This window comes from Adelges cooleyi, unplaced genomic scaffold, assembly GCF_023614345.1.
Source record: "Adelges cooleyi isolate 19-005CV unplaced genomic scaffold, UGA_ACOO_1.1 ACOO_flye_CR_arks_rails_tigmint_CR_PRNA_376, whole genome shotgun sequence".
NCBI classification, from domain to species: Eukaryota; Metazoa; Arthropoda; class Insecta; order Hemiptera; family Adelgidae; genus Adelges; species Adelges cooleyi.
In genome coordinates, this window is record NW_026096053.1 from 7,941,864 (window position 1) to 7,968,571 (window position 26,708).

A 26,708-nucleotide genomic window follows, 5' to 3' on the forward strand; every position below is an offset into this window, starting at 1 on the left:
ACTAAAAATGTCCATTTAAAGCTTCCAGTTACTGGTAGTACTCCAAACTATTTATTATGGGGCAGAAGCAGAATAAGCAATTTTTGATGAAAAAATTAATTATGCTAATACTTTAAACTGTACCAAACACCATAAGATAAATAACACCAATTACTATATTATCACTTTTTTTGTTTTAATACAAGTGATTTTAAACTTTATGGCTTGAAAAAACTAGACTAAACGGTCTTATTACGGGTTCTTATAAAAATAGGCATATAATTATTTAAATATTATGTTTAACAACCCTTTACCGAAATTGGGTATGTAAATCAATTAATGGCAATCATCAATAACAAAAAATAAATTAATACAAACGATAGTTGTGGTAATAAAAAAAAAGATTTGCATTTTACATGTTTTAATACCAATTAGATAAATATAAACCCTACATGAAATCAAAATTAAATTATCAATGTAACGGCTCAAGATGGCAGCTGCACAGTTTAATATAATATTGATTTTAGGATGAAGTTTACACCTTATTTTACTTGTATATTAAGTATAGGAAAATATCACTACTCCATAATAATGCCTATATACATAAATAGCTATAAAAATAAAAAACTGTGAATTAGTTTATAATTAATTAGTAATTAATATATATATATATAATACTACGGTAAGTTAATTTTTTTTATTAAATCTCAAAATAATTAGAATTGTAGATTGAAGTATTTAGGACTGCTTGTAAACATAGTTTTAGTTAAACGGCCCTGAAAATAATGTGAGAAACAAAATGTCTAACAAAAAATATGTAAGTAACAAACAAGCCAAATGGTTGGGCATGGTAAGTGTTAACTTCTAGTAATAGGAGACTTGGACCGAGAGAAATATTGTTTTAGTTTAATTGATTTTTAAAGTAGGCAGTTGTATTGACATAAAACGTGCAAGCTTTTAACGCAGTTCTTACGAACACTTTTATCCAAAACACTTGAAGCAATTCTTTTTCTTGTGAAAATAATAATTGTGAAAGTCTCACTGCTAAGTACAATCAACTAGGTACTTATTGAACAAAATCAGATACTTATGTCGATATACTATGACTGATCTTTTATATTTATTTAAGGAATTAAAATCTTTCCTAAAAGACCAAAATTACAAAAGGGAAAACAACCCGTAATCCCGGCACAGTCGGTGACCAATAGCTCTGTACATCGGAAACCCACAAAACTGATATGGTCGCGCACTCGGGGGGGGGGAGGTAAACCCCCTGATTCTATTTTTTGACCCTAAACATAGCCGAGGGGGATTTCTAGATGAAAATCAAACTGGTCGACGCCCAGTAACGGATTATGACTCACCCACAATCAGCGAGGGTACAAAAGCGAATAGGGCGCACAACAGGGCGATGACGCCGTGCGTGTTCATGCAAATCATGGCGTCCGTCTGTGGCGTACGATGTCTGTTATAGGTACGAGGATGGCGCGATGCCGCTGGCCCTGGTCGCCGTTGTGGTGGCCGCCTTGTTGGTCGTCGCCGAGCTAATGGTGTTGGACTTTGGTGGTGGCCGCCTGGTCCGTAGCCGTCGTGGGGCCGCGGTGATTGCACAAAGTCCGGGTGAACAAGAACAATTCGACCGCCAGCGGTTTGCGCACAACGGACGGCGGTGATATAGAAACACAAATTTTACAACTAGATAACAATACAACACACGTTTAAAACAAAGGCGTCAACGATTAACAAACACATTAAAAAAAAATAATAAACGGACGCTCGCGCGCAATACTGCCGTGTTTTTTATAATATTTTTTTCCGCCAGACACGATACTAATAATATTATCGCGGGCGCTAGCGCGTGTGAGCGTGTACGGGTTAGATGGTGCGTACGCGTGTGTAAGACGGTGTCGGTGTGTAGGAGAGGTAAAATAGGCTAAAAATTTCCTTGTGCCCCGCGGAACAGGGCCGACAGAAAATAACTCGAAGGGAGAGAAGAGACGGCGCGCACAGATGCGGCAGAGACGGAGAGAGAGCGACTACGCGGGCTCGGTCGTCGGCGCGGCGTTGGTGCGACCGAGACGGCACGCTCTACGGCAGCGGCGGCGCCTAGTCGTATTGATTTGCCCCCGCACCATCAGCGGGCAACTCAGTGGTGCCACGGCGGCCGCCGCGAAATTCCCTTGCACTTTCTTCCGCTGTACGCCCACGCCTTGACCGATGACCGCCGTACAACCGCCTCTAAAAAATACTATTTATTAATTAACGATTTAATAACTTGTACGTGAAATATTTGCTAAAAGAACAATTTTTCGTACACGATTTACAAAATGGGTCTTTTCATTTTCCTTACCCATACCGTAAGGCGTGGATATCACCGGCTGAACCGTAGGTCATGTCCCCCGTACGAGGGACTTTTGCCTAGACGGCAAAAGGTGGGAGAGCGTGCGCGTCCAAAGCGGTGGACATACGGGCCTGGCGGTTGCCGACACTATATGCGGCCGACCCCAAGTCCGTTTATGTATATGTGTCGCCGCACGGCTGCTCGTTACGGCAATGTACGTTCTACGCGCAGGGTTTACTATAAATCTCATGCACGCACAGCCTGTCCGAGTTACGGTTATTCATTATATTATTGATAAAATTGTAAAATAATTCAAAAACAACCCCGTAAAACACGAGTTTCGCCGGTCAGACATATTACACACTCACGGCCAACGGCAATATTAATTTGTTCTGTGTAAAATGCCAAATGTGTTATTATTTTTTGAAATACATATAATTCAGTCCTAGGTCAAATACTTTGTAGGGTAGGTTGGTTAGATACGCGGGACGACTTATCCGCAGACCGCCGGAATTATAGGTACAAAACAATAGATTTATCGTCGGGCAGCTGAATACGATTTAATGAGCACATCACACATCGTAAAGAATTAGCGGTTTAAATCTATATTTAAGCCGTAATCGATTTTTGGAGTCTGATACCTTGCATGCAGCAGCACGAGACACTCCGGACCAGTCGACCTCCAATCGATAATGTTCTCGACTTGATGATACCTAATCTTGGCGATTAATATCTGATACTAAATAACTTACGCCGATATTTTTTTTTTATACATTTGCTGTCGAGGCCCTCAAGTATGCTCGCCTATATTTTACCGGGTGCGGGTTAAAGCTGTGCAGTGGTCGCGGTGCCATTCGTAGCTTTTAATACAACCATAGCAGCGCGTCCGTGCACTGAATTATTTGTATACAAATTATAATAATAACGTTGGAATGAAATCAGGATAATCGATAGTTCAAACAAGGCACAAAACGGATGCCAGATAATATAATTTACATCAAATGTGTGCGTGTATATTATAGAAATCTCGTGGGACGTGCGTTTTGAACGCCAACAAGCCTAAGACATTATCGTACAGGGTGTGCCGTGTATCACACAGTATAATCTGAGTTCCGGCAAAATTCGTGATACGTCCTGAATAGTAAAACAGTTTTTCCGATAACAATAATTAGACGTGCGGCAATAATCAGGTGTACCAATTTATATAGTATACACTATATGTGTTTTCTTGACGGTTTAATTTAAGGCGTACAACGTCAGTAATTATTGGCGTTTGGCAATAAGCCGAAAAGCGTTTACAAAACAAACAAAAAAGGCGGATTTATAAAAAAAGAAAAAAAATCAAGTTCGAGCGGAGGGTGTATAATCGGTAGTTATGACTTGGCACCAGAGAAGGTCAGGAGAGGGCGGTTTTAGCTGGGGCTCGGCTATTCCACCGTAGTCGTCTGTCGTTGTCGTGCCAAAATATCCGTCCCTGCCGTGGTGTTATATCGATATCAATACTGATGGAATAAAAAGATAGTAGAAACACCTGCACATGTAGTGTACCTATACTGTATCATAATATATAAATACATTATAAAAAAAAAACCTATATCGCTGGTAATTGGCGTACGTACATAGGGGAAAACCGAAAAGGGACAGTCAGAAATATCTTCCTACAATATCCACACCGCATTCGCTATAATATTCAACACATTGGATTGCAGCAATGACCCTGGCAGAAAGTCGATCACTATACACTCCCGTTGGAAGGTCGGCGTAGCCCTCGAGTAAAAGCCATGTTATTATATTACCTATAGATTGCAAAGTCGTGGAACCGATTTCTAACTTTTTTTTAATTCTAATAAAACTACGCGTAGGTAGTTTATTGTTACTGGAGTCGGGACACTATACAGTATAAAGAATGATTTATTTAGGACAAGACATTCATTTTCCATAAAATATTTGCTGTTTTATAGGTTCTTTTTTTTACACTAGTTTATGTTATTTTAGATAGTATAACAATACTTACAAGAGCTTATTGATTGATGAAAGAATTAGCCGTTCATAAATCATAATCACGTCCATGATACAATGTCTTTCCTTCAAGGGAAAGTTTGAATTTTTTAAAGGATTTTGCAGTTTATTTTATGTGACTGGTAGAGTTTGGATTATACTATAGTTAAAATGTATACTGCGTTATAGAAAATACACGTATGACGTATCGCACAAGTATTTAATGCCTTGACTAATAATTAATATTGAACCGTCACGACATATGGTTGACCCTGGAAGTTTGGTAATATTACTAATATGTTTATCGGTGTATCTCCTACATGATTTTCCAAGTACATTATAGTATACGCTCCGATTACCACGTTTCGACAATATTTCAAATATTTTACTCTTGAGGTTCAATTTTTAAATATGGGGCAACAAATAGTAAAACTTCCACTAAAACGCACGCACGGACTAAAAAAAATTATATTTATAACAACAATTAAGACAACTGAACTGCAGGAAATCAAAATGCATGCAAAATTCGATCGATAAGTTCGTACCGGAATGTTATGTCATTGCACTTACACAAACACCTTTTGTGATTCTGTTGTGTCAAGATATACTTTGATTATTTAAATTCGCACTACACCTTATAGGAGAGCTGCTTTTAGGGCTTCTCGTCGTCGTACGCTCTGTACTTTTGTTTTGACCTAATTTATATTACAGTTTGCGACGGGGTACGGCGAGCATGATATTATACTATTTTAACGACAGTCGCGATGCTAAAAAAAAAGAAAAAAACCCAATTCATTCATGTATATTGTATAATAAATGTACAGTGGCCGATTATAAACGGTAATTACACGCATCCGTTCCACACACGGAAATTTGAATATTTTATGTTACCGCCCAAGTAGCAAATAAAAAAGTAAAATATTTAATATTTAAAGAAAAAATAATTATTAAAAAGGTGTTTTACACAACGCGCACGCCACAAAAAATTTGGTACATGCATTTACCTGAAAGTCGACTACGCCAAAAAAATCATTACCTCTCCGTTTAACGACTATGTAGCAAGGTGAATCGATGTAGAGTGGGTTGTAGGTATACAGAGAGATTCATAAAATACAAGAGTGACTAGTAAGACACAAATTTTCGCTTAAAATATTTGCAAATTTTGGATGTTTTCTTTTTTAAAGACAGATTAGTTTATGTTATATTATACTAAAATATTGGTCAATATTAAAATTTGGATTTTTTTTCCCAGAGCTCTATCAACGTTTAAAACTTAAATGCTAACTTTTATAGATATTTAATTATATTTTCAAACTTAAATCTTTAAAAACTTTGACTGGTCGATAACCAGTTTTGCATAATTCTTTTTTAAGTTACTGAAGTTTAAAATTTAGGACGGGAAGTAGAGTGCGTTAGATTATCCAAAACTGTTAATCGACCAGTCAAATTTTTAAGGAAATTATTTATAATTTATAAAGTCAATTAAATGTATATATACGTTACCGTTTAAGTTAAAAACCAAAAATATTGTCTTATCCTTAGATAATCACCACCCTGTACTGTACACTTAAAATACTAGTAACATACAAACGTAAAAAGGACATTGGTGTTACACATAGAGAGAACGCTAAATGTTATTCAACGACAAAAATTGCAGTGCTGTTATTAGTGCTAGAAGAAGTTACTTAAAAAAAATTGAGTTCAGCAACTAATTAAAAAAAACCCTCGTTAAATATTTTAATTTTTGACCGTAAAACTAAAAATTAACATCTAACTCGAGTTTAAAACACAACAGTTTTTAGTATCTATTCTAAAACTTTTTTATAGTGGTTCTTTTTCCCATTGAATATGTACAATTTATACAATAATATAAAATCTAATCTATGGTCGTGTAGGCCTCGTTGCATTGATCGAATTTTCGGTAAACTTTTTTTGGCATGTAACATTTTATAAAGAACCCATTGTCGTTGGTAATAGTATTTCAAAAAGTAATTTTTCATCTGCTACCAACAGCTATCCCTTGGCCTTTACGATTGCACTACCACTCAAGGCTAAAAAAACCTTTTTCTTAAAAAAAACAGTTTTACAGACTTCACACAGTCTCACGCAATCAAAGTACCAAAGAGCAAAATTCATCTTGTCACAAAGTCATTAACTAGTATTTCGATTTATTTATAATTTTAGCTTTCAAATAATTAGGCAAAAGTTATGTGGGATTTATTTTTAAAGTAAAAGTTATAAATTACAATTACTGAGTGACGATAAATGTTTCATGAGTTAATGGTCGGTACTCGGACATAAAATAAAAATAATTATTTTATTCGTTATTCTAAAATTGAAAAGTACCTATATAGATCACTTGAGTTTTTTTTGTTGCAATTTCTTACCCAAGAATTTCATTAATATTGAACATTTTCAAGATTTTTTACTTGTATGTCATAAATAATAATATATTTATAATTAGATTAAATTTATAGATTCAATCAATATAAACGAAAAAAAATAGTATTACATTTATACGAGATGTGTTGTTTCTTATACGTTTGTGTTTTTAAGCTATATTTTATTACTCTATACCTACTTATTTAAGAAGCCATTCGTAGGGCCAGGCACATGAGACACATTTTCCAAACATTACTATTAATATTAATTTTAGCACGTTCAACACAATTAATTTATATTTCCCTTTTTATAAAAGAATATTTCTTATATAAAAAAAATATATATATACTGCGACAAAATATAGGACTTTTAAAACATCATAAATCATAATGAAAAAAAAACATTAGAAACAATCATTATTGTAACACGCCTTAAGTTAGGTCAAACATTTAAAAATATAACAGATGTATTTTCTTTTTTTCTTCGGCCGAGGCCATAGGCCACGGGCCCTATTTCTAACGCTATAGTCGGTGACTAATAGACACCCTAGTAGGGGCCGTAATTTCCCCTAAGCGGCTAAGCCCTAGGCATAGCTGTGCCTAGACATTAAACTATGTTGTCTATCAATTGATCCGGATTTGATTACATAGCTATAACTTAAATTATAATCATCATATTTTATATTTTGCACTTTAATATAATTAAGAAAACGATCACGTACGTTTGCCATACAGCACGTTTTCTTCTAATGTTATGTAACACTGATATTACCTAATCATTATACAACAATTATATTGTCTTTTAGTTTAGCTCTAAATGATGTGGTGACAGGTGTTCAGTATTCTATAACGCATTAAATATACTCATGTATTAATGAGTATATTTAATTAAAGAAGTAAAATGAGTACTCATGTATTAAATGAGTATATCTAATTTATACTATATACTTTATTATATACTCCCTTCCACAGCAATAATAACTATTTTAATAATTTTTTCCCATCTATTTTCATTTTAAAATTATTATTTTACCACTTCATAATATATTATGTTTATGAAAATAATAATAATTATAGCCAGTCGACATTATTAAGCCGGCCATTCACAAAAAACTAATTTTCTTGGAAAAATCTTATTTACATATTATACAGTATTTTTTAACACAATAAATTGTTTTTTTTACATCATACATTCGTTAAAAAAGTTATTGATGACATTTTTTCAAAGGAAACACCTATTTTTAATTCAATAAATATGTAGACAACAAATTTTAGCGTTAGAATTTTTAATTTCCAACAATCTTTGTTAAGAATAAAGATTTGATGATTTGCCTACTATTGTCAATATTTTTCTGACGGCTTTATAAATATTAGGAGGGGTCTTAGTATATGTATATACCTACTAATAAATAATAATACAGCATACAGATAATTACATACGTTAACGTATCAAAACCAAAAATAATAATAATGCATTGTTTACCTGCCGTCCTAAATATTAAATTTTAATAGCTAAACTGGTTATTGGTCACTGTCAAATGGCAGTACCAATCAGATTATTCAACAAAAATAATAAATATCATATTTAAAAAAAATAGTTCTACAAGTTAATAGAGCTATGGAAAATATTTAAATAATGTAGGTAAATATTTGGTAGACACTTTATAATATTGTAAAATAACATAAACAAAATATATTTGTCCAAAAACTACAAAATTGCAATTATTTTAAGAGAACGAATCTCTTACGTTAAATGGATCATCCTGTAGTATTTTCCGTTTTATAAATTCCATCAAGGTATTTTCAATTCAATCAGGAAGAAAAAAACACTCACTTGGCAATTCACCGCATTAGAGTGTTTCAACTCAATCGAATGAAAAACGCTGCAGCGACAGATTGTATCCTACACACCCTCGAGCACCTTACCTTCTGCCAGCAATTCATTTTCGTTCAAAACCCTGCAATGTCGATATTATATGGAGTCCATAATACAAAAATAATATTTTTAGAAACCATTTATTACAACAACCATAGTATGAACGTCGTCTATGTCAAAACGTCATTCAGTCTTGTCCAGAGATACCCATTTAATCATATCCTTCTTCTTGGTGTAATCTACTATAGAAATGTATTGAACAAATACACTATTAATAAATATCTAGCCCCAAGTATTAAATTCAGATAAATTTAAGCACTCGTCCATCAGTATTTTTATTTGGAAACTATGAAAAAGTTACAAATTTAAAAATGCTATACCACGTTGTATGGTTGAAAAAAAATACCTAATAATATTTAATTAATAAAACAGCTAATTACAATATAATCAGTACACATGATTAGAAAGAATATATAATATACTAACAATAAAAATACCTAGAGAGATGGTATTTTAAATAAAAACGCGAAAAATTCTAAAGTTTGAAACGTTAGATAGATAACGTCCATTGTAGGTAAAATAAATATACATTTTTAGGTCTCTACCTGACCTAAACTTCGGGCTTTGTATAGGTAATCATAATATCTTAATAGATTATTAATTGTGAGTTATATTTAAAGCAAATATTTTGCTGAAACCATAAATAATGACAAAGGCTTATGGCAGCGATCTTGACATAATGATAAAGGGTCCAAAGTCTAAACCTCAACACAAAAAACATGCTATACATATTCTGTCCTTTTGTTTTTGTACGTTCCAAGCACGATGCGTTTACCTCCGTTAATAATATCAATGTTTTTTTTAATTGATAAAAAAAACATTAAACTACTATGAAAAACAATATAACCGCAACCTCTAAATTATTTTAGAAAATTATTTTTTTTTAATTTTAATTTTTTACATTTTAATGTTATTTAATACATTTTATTTGTTAACTAAAAAAATCCTTTATATCAAAACAATTAAAAGCATCACAAATCACATACGGTTACTGAATATCAGTTTTATATGATTCGTTATCATAAACCGTATTAATTCGGAGGACGATGAAAATGAAATGAAAGGATACAACAAATATTAATCTTATGTTTAAAAGTTACATATTCGAGTGTTCGACGAGTTTCTTTGGAAATAAATAGGAAAATAGAAAGGATAAAACAAAGTTCATCATAAAGGCAACAATTTCATTATGTGTGTTTATTCTTTATAGCGTTGATTTTTATTTATAATTGTACTACAATCTACATTTAGGTATAATATACTATAAAAACAAATTTTCCTGGCTCGCATTATTATTATTTTACACAAGTTCCCCTTAAATAAACAGATGTTGGCTGATTAACTATACACTTAGACGTTATAGTAAAATCGTAGTCGTTCATCATTACGAAAACCAGAGAAACAACCGGGTTTAATGTCGAATTCGGTGTAAACGGTTCTATATTATTGTGTTCATAGAAGAAGACTAGTTTTCACAAACTAGTCCGTCCACCATATAACTCGACACTAGGTATTTCACGTAAAACGGGCTAAGTCCAAGGACAGAGTACAATACATGGATCAAGCACAATAAAAACACAGAATTATTAACTCCAACGACCTATATTTATCTAGACGGAGTTGGCCTTGACCGTGTTAACACCGATACTATTGTGCTATACAACATAATATAAATATAATAAAGATATTGTATTGGAACTTAGCCTTTTTTCACTACTAGGTTTTTGTTGGAGATGCTATTTACACGAAAGGAGAGGACACTAAAGTACACGAGTATAACGTTACTAATTGTGACTCTCGTGTGCTTGAGCCAAATTGGGACGTGATCCCATTAATTATTAAGCAACAAACGTAACTGTAATGGGTACATTAACAATGGCCATGGCAAATGAACAGTTAATATTATAATAAAACCGCCAACGTGTACCGGTTACCTATTAAACTATTGAAAATTGTTTTAAAAAAAAGTGCATAAGAATAACACTTAATATCAGTTGTGTTGTTTCGTTTTAAAAAGAGGGAGGCAAAAGTTTTGACCGGTAAACGGTTCATATATTACTAAAAAAACCGCTCGCGAGATTCTTGGCCCATTCTTATAATCTTACGTAATTTTATACTTTATGAAGATAATTTTCCGATAATATACTCATGTCTTCAGTTTTATGTTGGCGTTTCGCTCTCATAGCACAGAGTCCATCTTCAGAGCGATAGTCACCGTTCCGTTGTCGCGATAGGCGACTGGCGACTGCACTGACTCTGACTGGCTTAATTGTTTCTTACCGCTATTTTTGTGTCCCGAGTTCTTGAAAGCATCCTGGTCGCATCGTCCACTACGAACGCATAAATGCGGTGGAAACATGCGAGCCAGTACGGTATAGTCATTAGTCACGATAGCGGAACGGTGACTATCGCTCCGAAGATGGACTTCGCAATGAGAGCGAAACCTCAGCACAAAACTGTAAGATTATAAAAATGTGCCAAAAATATGATGAACACCATCACTTTGGTTTAAAATAGGATTTGCCATGAAGTTATTAGCGGATTGAAATTCAGATTGGAGCAAAATACAATTAATCTTAAAATATCGATAATGTTTAAGAATAATGTACAAGGGTCAATGTACATTGTACACATCCAAGTTCACAGAATAAGCTATTATATTTCATAATATACTACGTATTAATAGCAAGCCGATTAGGTTTTTCCCTTAAAGTAATATGTAACTTAATTTATTTTCAAACTATTAATTCATACGTGGGCTTATCGCTTATAACTCTTTAGTACAGTGAAAATTCATACACAAAGTTGGCTTAAATATAGCAACTCTATGGATAAACAAATAAATTATATACGATAAAATAAAATTATACTCCTAATATAATTATTATATTTACAATAATATAGTTTTATATTTGAAATTATAGTTTAAAAATGTATAGGTAACAATGGTTGAAGTTTCTTCCAGTCTTGGGTCTCAGAAATCTAGGATAATTTACCATCTGGCTCGGGATACCTATATAGCTGTTATGAAACCTCCTTGGAAATGTGGGCGAAATTATAATAAACATAAAAATATAAAATATTATTACTGTTGAGAATATTAATAATTTATGTAATACAATTTTACATATTTAATAATAGATTTTTAATTTTAATTTTTACTATTTATATTGTCCTAGATATGACGTTGTTATCAATCCTTCTTATCAATGATGATAACTTCTAAAACCATAACACGATTTCAAAACAGTAAAATTTCTACAATCTACAGCTTTAAAGACTTTACTCTTTTGTTTATACCTAGATATACAAATTTAGATTAAATTATAATTACAATATTTTACATAGTGAAGTGCTTGTTATCTATGAAAAGTCGTGTTGAGTTTATTATTGCTAAATTAGGCCACGGACTATAGATAACTATAATTTGTGTATCTAGTTTTTTTTAGTTTTAATGATGTGTATAGTATACTAAACAGGTTTTAATAAAAACTTAGGCCTACTACTATCAACGATCAGTTATTATTTTTTTCTCAAGCACTGCGATTAGTTTTTTTGGCAAAAATAACAAATAATAATGTCACCAAAAACTGTGATCGTTACTGGTTTTGGACTGTTTCGTCAATACACGGTGAATGCAAGCTGGGAAATAGCTAAAGTTTTACCTGAAACCGGCATTGATAAAGAACTGAACATTAATTTAGTCACTGTCGAAATTCCGGTGTCCTATAATGATGTGGATGTGATTGTTCCAAAGTTATGGGCTGATTATAATCCGATAGTAAGTACTAAGTTGTATACTTGGTTATATCATTCAAAATACATTATGTTACATTTTTTACACAAACTATTAATTTGTACAGTCTTTTTTAACTTTCTTTTAGTGTGAATTGGTTTTTATAGCTTATGGTCCACCTCGGTGTCTCTCACTACGCTAAAGCACTTACAATTGAAACTGTTGCAAATGGTCACAATTATTGCAATGAAGATATCAATGGTATTTGTCCAGAAAATACATGTGTCGTTGATACAAAAATCGAGACGGGTCTAAGCATAGACTTTTTTAAAGAAAATGATTTATGTATTTCTCAAAATGCGGGAAGGTAATATTAAAGCTGAAAATTAAGTTATATTTTGGTAAAATATATAATTGATTATTCAGGTATTTGTGTGAATACATTTACTTTAAATCATTATCTATCAATAAAGATCGAACAATTTTCATTCATGTACCAGAATTGGATGAAGATCAAACAGCTCAAAAACTTGCCGAAAATCTTAAATTTGTTATCAATAAATTGTTAGAGCAGTTAAAATAATAAAACATTATTTTTACTAATTAATAAACATGTATTCAATTTTTTTTTTTTTAATAATATTAAATTATGTTATTTAAATATTGACAGATTTGTTCATTTTATGTTTTAAATGAATTAATAAACTATCAATGAAACTTATTCCTTTAAAAAAAAAAGTTGGAGTTTTTACGATAGTTATGCAAGTATAAACCACAGAGTGAGACGTATGTTATCGTGCAAAACAATACATTTATTTATTTTATTATGATGTCTAATAAACATTATTGACAATGTATAATTTGTTCATTTAAATTAATACATACATTTTGGCATTAAGAATCCAAAATTAAATACTAGTATTTTACTAGTATAATAATAGTAGTTTACTAATTGCATTACTATTTTATAGTTTTTTATACAAGGAATACTAAATTTTAGGCAGGTAATTCTCAAGGTACGTAATCAAATTTACAGAGTAAAATCACTCATAGGTCTTTGTATGCCAGTTTAACATTTTCATCTTGGAAAGTATCATGAGCGTTCGCAGTCAATTAAAATGGCTTTATCAGTAATCTGGTCCTTGTTAGCAACATTCAAATAGGGCAGAAATAATTTTACCTATAAGTAAAAAAAAAAGCGGTTTTATTAAATTAGATGTAATTTTTTAATAATATATTTTTTGTATGTTTTATGTAATACAAAATGGGGCTTATTGTCGGATAATTAAAATGTATTTCAAGGGTCAATGTACCTGCATAACGTTAAACGAGATTGTCTACTTCTGATAAAGTAGTAGCAGCTGGTAAGTGAGTTGCACGAAATGTCCGACTCGTACAACCCAATTAATTAATGTTTGTAATATCATGAAGTATCATTAATTATTATTACTTAATGCCCAACCCTTTCAATATCGTTATCAATACAAATATTATAATACAATTGAGTTATGCAATTAACATGTTAGAATGTACTTCATTACACAATTCAACACAATATTTATTTATTTTGTTTAGTTAAAAATTAAGGTTTAATGCATCATGCCACATGCAGTGCTTATTATTTTTGAGTATACATTTAAAAGGGGTGGGACTGCAAAAACCACTGTTGTGCTATTATAGACTTCTTATAAAATTGTATTTACGCTTATTTTATATACAATTCGTAGATATGTACGTATCTGTAATACAAATATTTTTTGAAAACGTTATGTAAAAAATGTCATTAAGGGGAACGGAAAGCGTCAATTTTCTTACAAATAAAGACTAAAACGCGGAGTCATTTTTCGAAGTGTCTACCGAACCGATTTCAATACTTTTTTGTTTGTTTTATAGTTTAACATCTTCTCTATGGAGGCTAAAAGGCTGATTTTTTTATTTTTGTTTTCAAAAATTAGTTATAAACATTTTTATTTTTACTTTTTTATAGTTTTTCTAATACATCTAACTACTTTTTTAGTCGCTAAATCAAAAATCGGCCTTTAGCCCCCGTAGAAAAAATAGTAAGCTTCGCATAAAAAAAAAAAAAAAATTGAAATTCGTCCAGTAGATACGCCAGAAAATGACTTCTACGATAATCATTTTTTATCAAACTTCCGTCATAACTCGGAGAAAAATAACTTTATAAGTATTATTATTAGAAAATTGTAATATGTGTTCACCTTGAAATTAGTAGGCATATGAAAAACGGCTATTATATCAATATTTGTCAAATATTGCCTATCCTTTGCCCCTTAAAAATAGCGCTTAAAATAAAACTTCGTCAATTTTCATGTTTTCTATTGGTTTTTAAGCAAATTTCGTTTGTATTGGATTTCTATTTAGGCATTTTTTATTAAAATTATTTTTCGAGATTTCAAAATTGCATCGTACATTTTGATATTTTGTCAATCCCAAACCTAATAATCAAGCAAATGTGTTAATGCCTTTAGACGTCTGTTCTTTAAAAAAAAATATATAATTTTTTAAAAATTGTGATCAAAAACCAAACGACGCGGTTTATCATTTAATTGATTTTATATATTACTGTTAAGGGTCATACGTCCATTGTGGTAAATTCTGAACTTGCTTTTAAACATGCTAAACTCACCTGCAATAGAATTGCTTAAATAATTCTTTACTTTTTAGTTTTTTTTTTTTTAAATACTGCCGGATTTTTGCATTTAATGGGAGAATTCTTAAATCGTTTTCTTTTCTCTTAAAAATGTTGCTGTTGATTCTATTTAGATTTTCTGATTTCAATTCTACCATAAAGGGTTTAAAATGAATAATCCATTCTTTACCTAATTCGCTTTCTAGATCATTCGAGTATTTTACAACTAATTTATTAGCTCTTTTTTTAATTTATTGAGGGTACAATAATATCAAGTCTAGCAAAAACTAAATATGCTTATGTTTACAAGTAGTATTATTAGTTTTTTTCTATTTTAAGCCTTTTAGCCGTTTGCGTCAACTAGAGGTAGTTGAATTTTAAGTATAGTTGCCTACTATAAAATGCTGACAAAAAATATATAGGTATATAGAAATAATTTTTTTTCGAAAACATATAATTTGTAAACATTTTTACAATAAGCATTTTATAAACAATTTACAACACATGAAAAACATGATTTTTGTAGTATAATTTATAGAACGAAAAAACTTTTTTTATTAAAGTCATTTTAGTTTGGACTTTGGGCTTTTAGAATAGATAAGTACAAAATATTTAAATTCTAATCGTATTGGACGTATTGAAAACAAATCGTTTACTGGTACACGGAAATTAAAGTACCTACCTAGTACCTATTAACCTACCTATCGCTGTAAAATCAAAATCCTCTCGTTGATGATAAATGTAACAGTTTCGCGACCAAGTCATCATAGTAATCGATGGCCGTGGGGTTAAACCAAAAACTCCGTTGTTAGCCGATGTGAGGGATGAACGGTAACCCGCCCTGAAATGTACACAAGGAGAAAAAAATTGGTCGAACTGACTGAAACTTTTGACCGTAAGTTTTTTTATAATGTTTGATTTAGATGCCTGTACGAATCGTATAAAATCGATAGACTCTTATAATGTAGACACGTCATGTCATCGACGAAATATAACATAGCGGATGACAAATAGCGATACGGCATGCAACTCTCTCTGATATTTATGTATAGGTACCATATATAAAAAAATTATGTACATGAAAAACCGAAAGTCAAAACGGGTCCATTTTTTGGAGGTTTCCAGTAAAGAAAAGCAGTTTTTTTTTGGTCTGAATATATTTTTTATTTTATGGCGTACTCTCAGAATAACATATCTACAAAATGTTATCGTATATAGTTTCTTGACTGTTTTCGGTTTTTTATTTAAAGTTATCCTTTTATTATTTGCAGGGCCACTATGGGTAATTCACAGGCCTCAAAATAAATTAAATCGTTATTTTAGTTGATATATAAAACATGTCCACGTACCTATAGTAAACGAGTCAATATATAAATAATATAACATCAAAAAAACGTATTACTATTAGCCAGCCGATATTTCTAATACAAAAATAATGCTTATTCGATCGTCTGTTTTAAATGATTTCTTAATCGAGTCAATAACATTTAAGCTTTTGGGTTATGATTTGACCTAACCTACACTAATTTTTTTTACTTCAAACCGTTGAAGAGCTTTCAACTTGTCAAAAAGCGTATATATTTTCATCTTAAATAGATCAGATGTTATTTTCAATAAAACATCTGCATAATATATGTCTTAATCGCGCTTCATAATCAATACTGCTTGAGATGCAATTATACTTCAAGAGGTCAGAGCTGAGAGATAAAAAATCAATCATGGGATGCCAACAAAATAAAAAAAATTAATCATTATACCACACCAATGTTGTAACGTTGTCCGTACTGAACACATTTCTGTTTAAAGTTTTTTTGTGCGTTGGGCATGTTCAACGGTCAAAAGCAACTTGAAAATTAGGTATTTCGTTGTCGTGCGTGTCGTTTTATTTTCACAAAACAAAAACTCTTTAATCTACGTGGTGCGGCCACAAATATTGTCCTAAGTACGTGTCACACACTAGTATTTGATAGCGTTTTCACGCCATTTTACAAACGTAAATAAATAGCAGAATATGCAAACTTTCGAAAGTAAATAAAATTTCGAGCTGATCTCTGATCAAAAACACACACCGCACAGACGCAATGTGTACCTTCATACGTCATACAGCTGATATTATAATATGTGTGTTTGGTGCACAGAAAAGGTGTGGTCCAATACTGTGCAAAAAGGCAAAACGCCTATCGATTGCTCGTCTCCTTTACAGCCCTATAAGATACGCAGTGGCCTTGGTATAAGTGCCAGTTTTGCTATGCGTGAGCGTGCATCAATGTTTCAGACCAAACCACCTCGCGTTAATCCTATATTGTTTGTCTGTAATACTTTTCGTTTCGCGTCGCGGGCCGGCCGTTACTGCATTGGCCAGTGACTGTTGTAACTCACATAAAAAAAAATGGCCCGCCTTCGCACACCAGCCGTAAGTAGGGAGGTACACACCACGACGGCCGTTAGGGCTGTTTTTTGGTCTAAGACGATCGACTGCAAAAATAGATATACGTTCAAAAGGGTTGCGTGTCGCCACCGGCTATAATATCACACACACACACACACAGCAGTCTGTGTGTACACAAGACCATTAGTCGCATGTACATACGATGCGGCGGCATTGAAGAGTCGCTTGGCACGCAGACACACACAACGCTAAAATAAAACGGTAGAGACGAAGTAGGTTAATCAATAGACGCGCGCGCGCCGTGACCGCCACCGGTGACATCGGGACGCCATCGATGGTGGTCGGGATATCGTCGTCGATAGTATGCGGCCGCCAGGCGTTGTGGACGACGGTTATCGCGCACGCGGCCGCGGCTAAAAATAAAATCATCGAAAAAACGCTAAGCGAGCGCGCCCACATCGATCATTCGACGGCGGCGGCCGCGACGACAGTAGCAAACGCGGTTTTATAATATTATTATAAAAAATGATGTATATGTGAGTGTGTAATCTCGCCGAACAGATGTTAAAGAGAACCTCGTGACGTCACGGTAAATATTAATAATACAATTTAAAAAAACCACGGCGACGACGACGACAATCATTCGGCAGTTCGATTCGGACGACTGCAATTTCTGTAGTGCAACAGGCGAAAAAAGCAATGTTTCGCGATACCGTCGGCCAATAACGCGACAATGTACTCGTCCGAATGCTCCAGTAAGTACAGCAGCAACAGTAGCAGCAGTAGCACTAGTACCAGGACCAAATACGGCGGTTACGCGCTAGACTTGAGCCCGTCTAATGACCGGTTGTCGCGGGTGTATGGGAGCGCGACCAGGACGGTGTCGCTGCCCAGGCAGAGTCCCAGGCTGACCGACATCAACGGCAACGTGCGGTCGCTGAGCCTGAGCAAAAGCCTGTCGCCGTCGGCATACTCGTCCAGCAGCCTGACCAGAGACACCAAGACTTTGTCGCTAGGCAACGACAAACGGTACGACGCTATGGCGAAGAAACGTTTGGATTCGTTGTACAACAGATCGCCGTCTGTTTATCTGAATAAATCTTACACGTCCAACACCGGTTACACATCGACCAGGCCTAGCAATCTAACGTACTTCGAAAAATACAACAAGCAGCAGCAGCAACAACAGCCGGACACTACGCAAGACCACGACAAATATGCGGTAAACATGAACGTCAAGAGATACGCCGCGGACAACAATGCGAAGTCGTCGTCCACATACGCCAACAGCAGACAGCAGCCGGCAGACGCCAAGAAGGGGGTGGTCGGCATACGGAACATCGGCAACACGTGCTACATGAACTCGGTACTACAGTGCTTGAGCAACACTAAAGGCCTGACCGACCACGTGCTGGACGACACGACGGCCGACGGTAAGCTGATAAGGCCGTACCGCGACCTGCTTACTAGACTTTGGACAGGCACCGACAACCCGGTGGACACGACCGCGTTCAAGTCGGCGTTCCAACGGTTGTCGCCCCGGTTTGCCGGCTACGAACAGCAAGACTCGCAAGAGTTTTTGAGGTTGCTGCTGGACAAGCTTCACGTGGATATCAACCGGGTGAAAGTCAAGCCCAAGTGTCCGGCGGAAGTGGACGATTCGCTCAAGGATAACGCATTGGCCGCCGAATACTGGCGACGGTACTTGGCTTTGGACAACAGCGCCGTCGTGGACCTTTTCGCCGGACAGCTGAAATCGACGTTGGAGTGTTCGGTGTGCGGACACAAAAGCATCACTTTCGAGGTAGGCATTGACCCAATATACGAATTTAAAAATACTATATTATTGTACATCATATGCATTACATTCCACTGGCATCTGTCCCGGTTTGGCACTGTGTGACATTTTTTTGGTTTTTTTTTCAATTCGGAGCTCGCTTTTTCCCGACGAAATCTAAACCTTCATCGTTTTTTTATGAATATAAGTCTTATATTATAAGACATATCCATAAGACTGTGGCTGTGGGTCTGTCGGAAGTTTGCGTTACTCGTCATGAGTTGGGTCTAACAAACATCTACCTAATCTGAATTTTTACGACATCAAGAGAAAAGCTGTGGTGAAGAGATGAGCGGAGATGGAAAGGGTCAAGGGAAGGTGAAGAGAGATGAGGGGAAACGGAAATGAAGGGGCAGAAATTTAGGTAGGAGAAAGGGAATACGAGGAGTGGAAATTATGGATAAGAGGGTATTAATAACAAAATCAGATGATGCGATAACTAAATTATTTCGTATCGTTTGTCAGGTGTTCTGGGACTTGTCGTTGTCGTTGCCGTCTGGCGCGACCGATCAGGTGTCGCTCGCGGATCTGTTGGCGAACTTCACGCAAGAAGAAGTGCTGGACTTCCGCGAGAAGCCGCGGTGCAGCGTGTGTAAGGTCGACCGGAAGATGTACAAGGCGTACAGCTTTCAGAAGTTGCCCAGGTATCTGGTGTTGCACCTGAAGCGTTTCCAGGGCACGCACTCGTACAAGAAGATCACGTCCCTGGTGTCGTTCCCGGTGGTGTCGCTCGACATGGGCCGGTACGTGTCGGGCTCGGCTCGCGGCATCCAGCCGCACACCCGGTACAACCTGTACGCGGTGTCCAACCACTCGGGCACGCCCATCGCCGGACATTACACGGCGTTCTGCAAAAACTCGGACACCGGTGACTGGCATTTCTTCAACGACAGTTCGGTGTCCAAAATCACTTCGACCGGCAAACTGATCAGCAACGAGGCGTACATACTGTTCTACGAAGCCACCTCGTATTGATAACCGACTAAAAAGAACAAACGCTTCATTAATAAAAAAAAAAACGTTGTATGTATGTATCCGTCCAAAAAGTCAACAAGCATCGATCATATGTTTTTTACTTCAGTATTATTTTTAAGCGACTAAAAGAACAGTATAACCAGAAGAGACATTATTCAAGAATAACATGGGTTCTTATGTGTCTTCTTGACTGTCCCTGCTGGTTATTTTGTGATAACATTGTAATTTTTATCGCCCGAGTCAGTGATAACGATTAACGTGTTATGTACAACTGATATAGGAGAGCGGGGGAGGAGCGTTTATAGGGAAGAACTGGTTACCAAAAATAAAATACCCAATAGGTCTAACGATATTTTATATATTATCTTGTAGAGTGGAAATTGTCGTTTTTACCATACAAATACAATGTACATACTATTTATTATATTATATAATATATTTTTTTTTATAGTGTACCAATACACACCGTCGCAGGGTATGGGAACAGTTGAGTAATAGACAGAATTTTAGATATAGGCGTTAGAAAGGGCACCGGAAGGGTTAGGTTGCAAACAACACCAATACACAATATTATGTTATGATGAGCTCATCCGTCTCCGTAGCAAACTAATAATAATATTTAAACGGCGAAAAAACTGGGACGAAACGTTTTATTATAATGTAATATAAGCTCGGTCCAACGAAATAGTAATAATAATAAAGCTACGGTTTTATGGACCCCACCAAGTCGGTTTGCCATTTTTATGCCGATATTTTAATAAAGTGTAGTGTCAAAAATTAGTAAAAAAAAAAAACAATATAAATTATTATCAATCAAAATTTAACAGTTTGAAATTATTATTTTAGGTAAAACGTTAATTGTCCAAAAACGACGTCCAAGAACTGATAAATTATTTTGTATTTTTTTTTTTCGTTATTATTTAATAATTATTGTGTCTGGCGCATAATAGTGAATTTTCGGCGTTTCCATAAAACCGTATGATAACAGTTATTATAGTTTTAATAATAATAATATTATAATATGATCAAAAACGTTTTAATACGAGTCACGACATTTTATTTTTAGCAGCAAAAATCGCAAAATTCTATATTTACACGTCCTTTCACATGTACCAGTTCTATAATATTATTAATTATTATGTTTTCGACTGGATTTGTTTTTAAAAATATTTTATCGTTTGTTTGTTCACATTTAGGTATAATATGTTTCACCAACAAATCTTTGCTTCGATTGGATGTAACTTTTTTTTTGCGATTATAAAAAATAACATTTTTTTATCGGTTATTAATAACAAAAATTATGATTAAAAAAGAAAAATAAGGAATTTAGTAAATATGTTACGACGAAACGCTCGTTTTTTTCTCTTAAATTTATAATTACTTTAATTTCTTATAATTTTATTTATAAGTGTTGGCTATTTTTTTTGTCGCCTACCGCGTACTTACTTTGTATAATATTAACAACAGCAAAGTCTTGTACATTTTTTTTGTTTCCGCTTTAGATGATTATTTAACGATTAATATTTTGATTATAATACAGCGGATTTATTTATTACTATATCTTTTCTTTATTGTTATTATTAATATCATGCCATTTTGTTGAACGATTATAAATCGTCAATTTTTAAAAATTATAGTACTTACCTATATAATAATTATAATCAACGCAATTACCTAGGGTTACCTTGTACAAGCTACAATTATTATTATAGCGATTATATAAATATATATTAAACATTTTATTTGATAATTGTTATATTATGTTTACCAAAAGTTATCTAATGCGTACCAATATATTTTTGCACTCTGATTTAAACTTGTTGATTTTTGTTTTGTAAACAATTAATGTAAAACGAGCAGACTATTATGTTGAACTTCTATTAATTCATAGATTATCCTTTATTATAATATGAATTTAGTAGGAATATTTGGTAAGCACCTGTATTTGTATGTACATATTACTTATTAGTAACTTTATTAAAACAGACTAGATTGTTGAAACGTTGTCATTTCGTTTATTTATTTTATATTATAATACACGACACTAATTAAAGTTTACATTTAAATTATATAATTATAGTTTAGAAGAAGATTAAAATATTTATACAATTAATCGTAAAGACAATAAATTATTAAGCTAAATTTTATTTCTCACCTTTCCACATACTATTTGTAGCTTATAGTTAATTTATATTTGAACACAAGGATAATGTTTTATGATTTATATCAAAATCAGTCTAAAGCTAATATTATAACAACTTCTGATTTGGTTGGTAACAGCAGATTGTACGGTTATTGGTGATATAATATGTCAATCAATTTATTTCTAAAACGTTTTACCAATACTCGATAAAATATATAATATACAAACTACATTGTTCAAAATTTAAGTCATATAATATATACAAATTCATAAACATTTCTTAGGTTTTTATTTTTTTTTTTCAACAAATTATACCAACACATTTATGTCTTTGGTAAAACTATTTACATAAGTTGTTATGTATAAACAATTCAATAAATAATGATCAAATAATGGATTTATTGAACAAATGTATGTGTTAATTATAACTTTGGATTTTTGTTAAATTTAATATATTCTTTAATTGAATAGTGTTAATATTTTTTTTATTTAGGTACTTGGTTTTAAAAGTGAATTCTGACTAATGTTGGCTTGAAATAGTCATGCTGGATTGACTTCAGCAAACAAACAAATACAATAAAAAAATAATAATTAATAGTTTCTTTCTAAACAGTGGATCTTTAAATGAAATTATTAATTTTACAATTAATTTAACAAAGTTTGATTCCTATCAATGACATACAACGATATGATAATAATAATATTTATAACCTTAGTATTTAAAAAAATATAATAATAATTTAAATGTTGTCGCTGAAAATGTTCATCAATTTTGATTTTTTTTTTAAATAAAACTTGACTGGTGTCATTGAATAACATTGGATTATTATAGTTATCTATAAGAGGTGTCCTAAAATAAAATAAAAAAATCAATTAATCAACCTACATCAATATAATAAAATTTAATTTAAAATAAGATCGAAAACGTTATCAAAATTGTGTAGAAATAAAACCAAAACGATTTAATTAATCTAAATAAATTTGGCAGAAATTGCGATAAATCGGTTTTACTATTTTTTTTTTTTAAGCCCAATTCAGTTACGTTGTTTTGGACACATATAAGCCCAATAAAACCAATTTTGGGGTAATTACTAAACATTTGCTGGGCTTAATCAAAATACACATCAACCCGTTTCGCTTTAGGGGGGAGGACAGGGGTTGGTGGTTTTTATTGCCAACTCTAAGATTTTATAAAATGTTTTCAACCCTCAAATAAAATTGCTGTGAGTAAATTCGCATTACCAATGGAAGAATAGTGACTTTAGAATCCATGGCGTTTGGTTTTCGTAATTCTCCGGCAGCGTGTGTCAGCTGCAATGCACAATCCGGATGCGTGTTGCCTGGTAAATTGGTGCATTCTATATCTAATAGGTCAGCTATGTTGACCAACAGATCTGTGAAACTGTAAGCGATAGCAGCTTTCCGAATTCGATTCAATTCCTAAAATGGGCAGATATAAGATAAAAACAAAAAAAATCTCCAAGATAAATTACCTTGTAAAAACTTTGAATTTTGTCTGGCATTTTTCTGGCTTGCCGTAGAATTTTTTGAATGTCAGCTTGTAGACCAGCTTCTTTGATCCACACTAGTTGCGACTGGTTGTAACTTCTTTTGTCGGCGGTTTTTGTTGGTTGCAGTTCATCAGGTTCTGTTAAAACGCAATTGAAATAAATATAAATATATTATATTCGTTTTTGAATTCGTCTTACCTTGATTGATTATCACCGATGATAGAGAGAGGCTACGGAGGTCTCCCAACCAAGGAATTGCGTTAGCTCCGGGTTCGAGAGAAATCAACATTAAATTTGATTTTTTTTTATTATCAGACCAACTGACAAAAATCCCAAACCAATTTGTATCGAGTTGACAAAATGCTACCATATTTTCTACCTATAATAAATAATATAGATACTTTAAAAAAAACATATTCGTATAATTTTGTTTTTATTTACTTTGATGAGAAGAGGTCATACCAACGGGGTCAATGATTTCAATGAAACTCTGGAAAATTAATCTCAAATGAAAATAAAAAGGGCATGTATTTTACTATTTTGGTCGACTAACAGTAATTAGAGAATTTAAATTTAATCGACTTTGAAGCTCACGAAACACATTAAAAAGATGAGAAATGCTCGTAACATGCAAACAAGTTCGTGTGTTTTTTTTGAGCATACAAATTATTTAACAACAGTTATTTTATGTTACTGATATGAGGAAGAATAGTCAAACCTGACTTTTTTTTGTTTATATAACAAATGAATTATTAAAAACTTGCGAGATAAATAATTTGTATTTTGCGCAGTATTTAATTTTTTATTAGGAATAATTTACTATGATATATTTTGAAATTACCTGTTATTTTTAAATTATTTAAAGTTCATATTGAAGACTGATTTAAATATATATTTTTACTTGCTATCTTCAAATTGATACAAACAAAAATGTATTTAAAACTCTATTTTGAATATTTGTTCAAGCAAAATTACAGTTTCAATAACTATTTTAGTTTTTTATTAATACAATTTTAACTTTAATAATATTTTCATTATTATTTACACAATGCTCAGGTTTGAGAAAAATACCAAAAGTTTAGCTTTGGACAAAAGGATTGAACTGTCAATAATAATCGCTTGAGAAGAGCTTGACAGACATATTTTTTTATCTATTTTAGGGATTCCAACTGGTTGACAAAAATGTATTTTTATGTTTCATTAAGATTTCGCTTGGAGAATTTTACCAAAATCAGTAACCTAAAAAATATGACTTCCCCTAGTATAAATAAATTATTTATACTTTTAAAGCTCCGTGCAGTAATACACAAAACGATGGAACTTTCGAGGATAATTCACCATTTTCAGTACAATCGTCGGATGATTTTCGAGGTAATACTAAATGTCTAGACAATGTAGCTGGACATTCTAATTTCGACGACTCCATAAATCCTATAATGTTCAATTCGTTTCCAGCCTTGCAAGTTATTATTTCAAAATCATTAACTCTTTTGTGTGTCTATAACATGCAAATAAATACACTGTTATACACAATATTTACAAATTTGCAGTTTTTATTTGACGATTCGGAATAATGATTTATGGGAGTTATGTGTTCAATTTATAAGTTTAATGTACACTAGTACACGTATGTAGTACAGTTGTCGACAATAATAATTTTTTTTCAAATTACCGTTAGAGGAGGAATTAATTGAACATCAGACTTTAAATTTCCACAACGCAGTACTGTATGATACGGTATGTATGTCTCTTGAGCGAATTTCTCAAAAAGTTTAGCAACAGATGACGGAGAAAGAGGCGACTCAGGAGGTGTTATAGTTCCGATATCTTTTGGTAATTCGTTGGTGTCGTAAATATTTTTATATATGGATGGCTTTTGGTCTAACGGAATGACCACCAGTTTTTCGGGACATTTAAATGGATACATTTCCGGCTTTCGAAGGCCTTCATAACAATGGCCGTCAGTGATTATAATTACCTTAAAACAAAACAGAATAAAAATTAACTGTTCAATAGTTAAAAAAAAAAAAACAACAGCAACTTACTTGGCACATTACAGAATTGGACCATTCGTGGTGAACTAAACTATTAATACCCAAAATTGCTGCGTTATAATTTGTATTGGTTTTAAAATCCAACTGCGATATTTTAGCCTTGATGTGGTCATAATCTCTTGTAAACGTACATAGCGTTTCACAAGACGAGGAAAATGTTACCTGAAATTAATATCAAACATTACATACATACTTTATGAGGGACAACATATAGTCGTGTAACTGATTTTGGTACATCTTATGAAGAATTATGTATAAAAAATGTATGAATAATTTTGAATTTGCATTGATGGGGTTGAGTGTGAGAAGATACTTACGACTGCGACAAATTCATGTTTGGAATGGACGGCTAAGTAATCTAATAGGACATTGACGCCGTGTATGGCCAACTGTAACAGAGTGAACGACTCCTTGGTGTCTTTAATCTTGATGTCCCTCATCATCGACACAGACACGTCTATTGCTATGATCGTAGCCATATCGGCAAACCTTACAATTATTCGATGCCGAGAACAGGCCTAACGCTAAACCGCTTAGAGGCAGACCATAGTTGACAAAATCAACAGGAATTATCAGACGTTTTGGGAGGTTTATGTCTGGAATGTATACTTGTACAGTATTTTTTTTGATTATTTGAAATTTGAATGCTGATCGAACATAGTTGTAAATAACATAATTTACATACATACCCACTATTTTATTGTTAAGTATAGTGTTTACTTTCAAAATATGGGTTCTTATCGTGGCTTATCGCCGCTCGAGGTTATCAGCTCGATGC

General features: G+C 33.1%; 4 protein-coding genes across 6 annotated transcripts in view; 2 read left to right on the top strand and 2 right to left on the bottom strand.

Annotated features, from left to right (window-relative positions):
- The window catches only part of LOC126840179 (basigin), a 151,191-nt gene extending 149,141 nt beyond the window's left edge, over positions 1–2,050 (bottom strand). For 2 of the 3 annotated variants that reach the window (XR_007686053.1, XM_050575753.1), the window contains exon 1: positions 1,344–2,049. Coding sequence is in view for 2 of the 3 variants with exons in the window: in XM_050575753.1 (XP_050431710.1) it covers positions 1,344–1,419 (76 nt within the window). In the remaining variant the exon portion in view is untranslated. Of the gene's footprint in view, positions 1–1,343 lie in introns of all 3 variants that reach the window. The other variant, XM_050575754.1, reaches the window with a different exon arrangement.
- A 9,847-nt stretch (positions 2,051–11,897) lies between these two features.
- LOC126840734 (pyroglutamyl-peptidase 1) lies at positions 11,898–12,999 on the top strand. The gene is made up of 3 exons (XM_050576659.1): positions 11,898–12,416; positions 12,539–12,738; positions 12,798–12,999. Exons 1-3 carry the CDS (start codon positions 12,213–12,215, stop codon positions 12,952–12,954), a joined length of 561 nt encoding a protein of 186 aa, XP_050432616.1. The 5' UTR covers positions 11,898–12,212; the 3' UTR covers positions 12,955–12,999.
- A 4,713-nt stretch (positions 13,000–17,712) lies between these two features.
- LOC126840425 (ubiquitin carboxyl-terminal hydrolase 2-like) lies at positions 17,713–22,284 on the top strand. Its single transcript, XM_050576145.1, has 2 exons — positions 17,713–19,214; positions 19,713–22,284. The coding sequence occupies exons 1-2, from the start codon at positions 18,144–18,146 to the stop codon at positions 20,220–20,222; spliced, it is 1,581 nt and encodes a 526-aa protein (XP_050432102.1). The 5' UTR covers positions 17,713–18,143; the 3' UTR covers positions 20,223–22,284.
- Positions 22,285–22,294: 10 nt separating this feature from the next.
- LOC126840426 (integrator complex subunit 14) lies at positions 22,295–26,656 on the bottom strand. The gene is made up of 8 exons (XM_050576146.1): positions 26,248–26,656; positions 25,922–26,092; positions 25,549–25,854; positions 25,159–25,374; positions 24,075–24,255; positions 23,859–24,013; positions 23,608–23,805; positions 22,295–23,215 (listed from the first exon to the last, which is right to left on the bottom strand). The coding sequence occupies exons 1-8, from the start codon at positions 26,407–26,409 to the stop codon at positions 23,198–23,200; spliced, it is 1,407 nt and encodes a 468-aa protein (XP_050432103.1). The 5' UTR covers positions 26,410–26,656; the 3' UTR covers positions 22,295–23,197.
- Between the last annotated feature and the right edge of the window lie 52 nt (positions 26,657–26,708).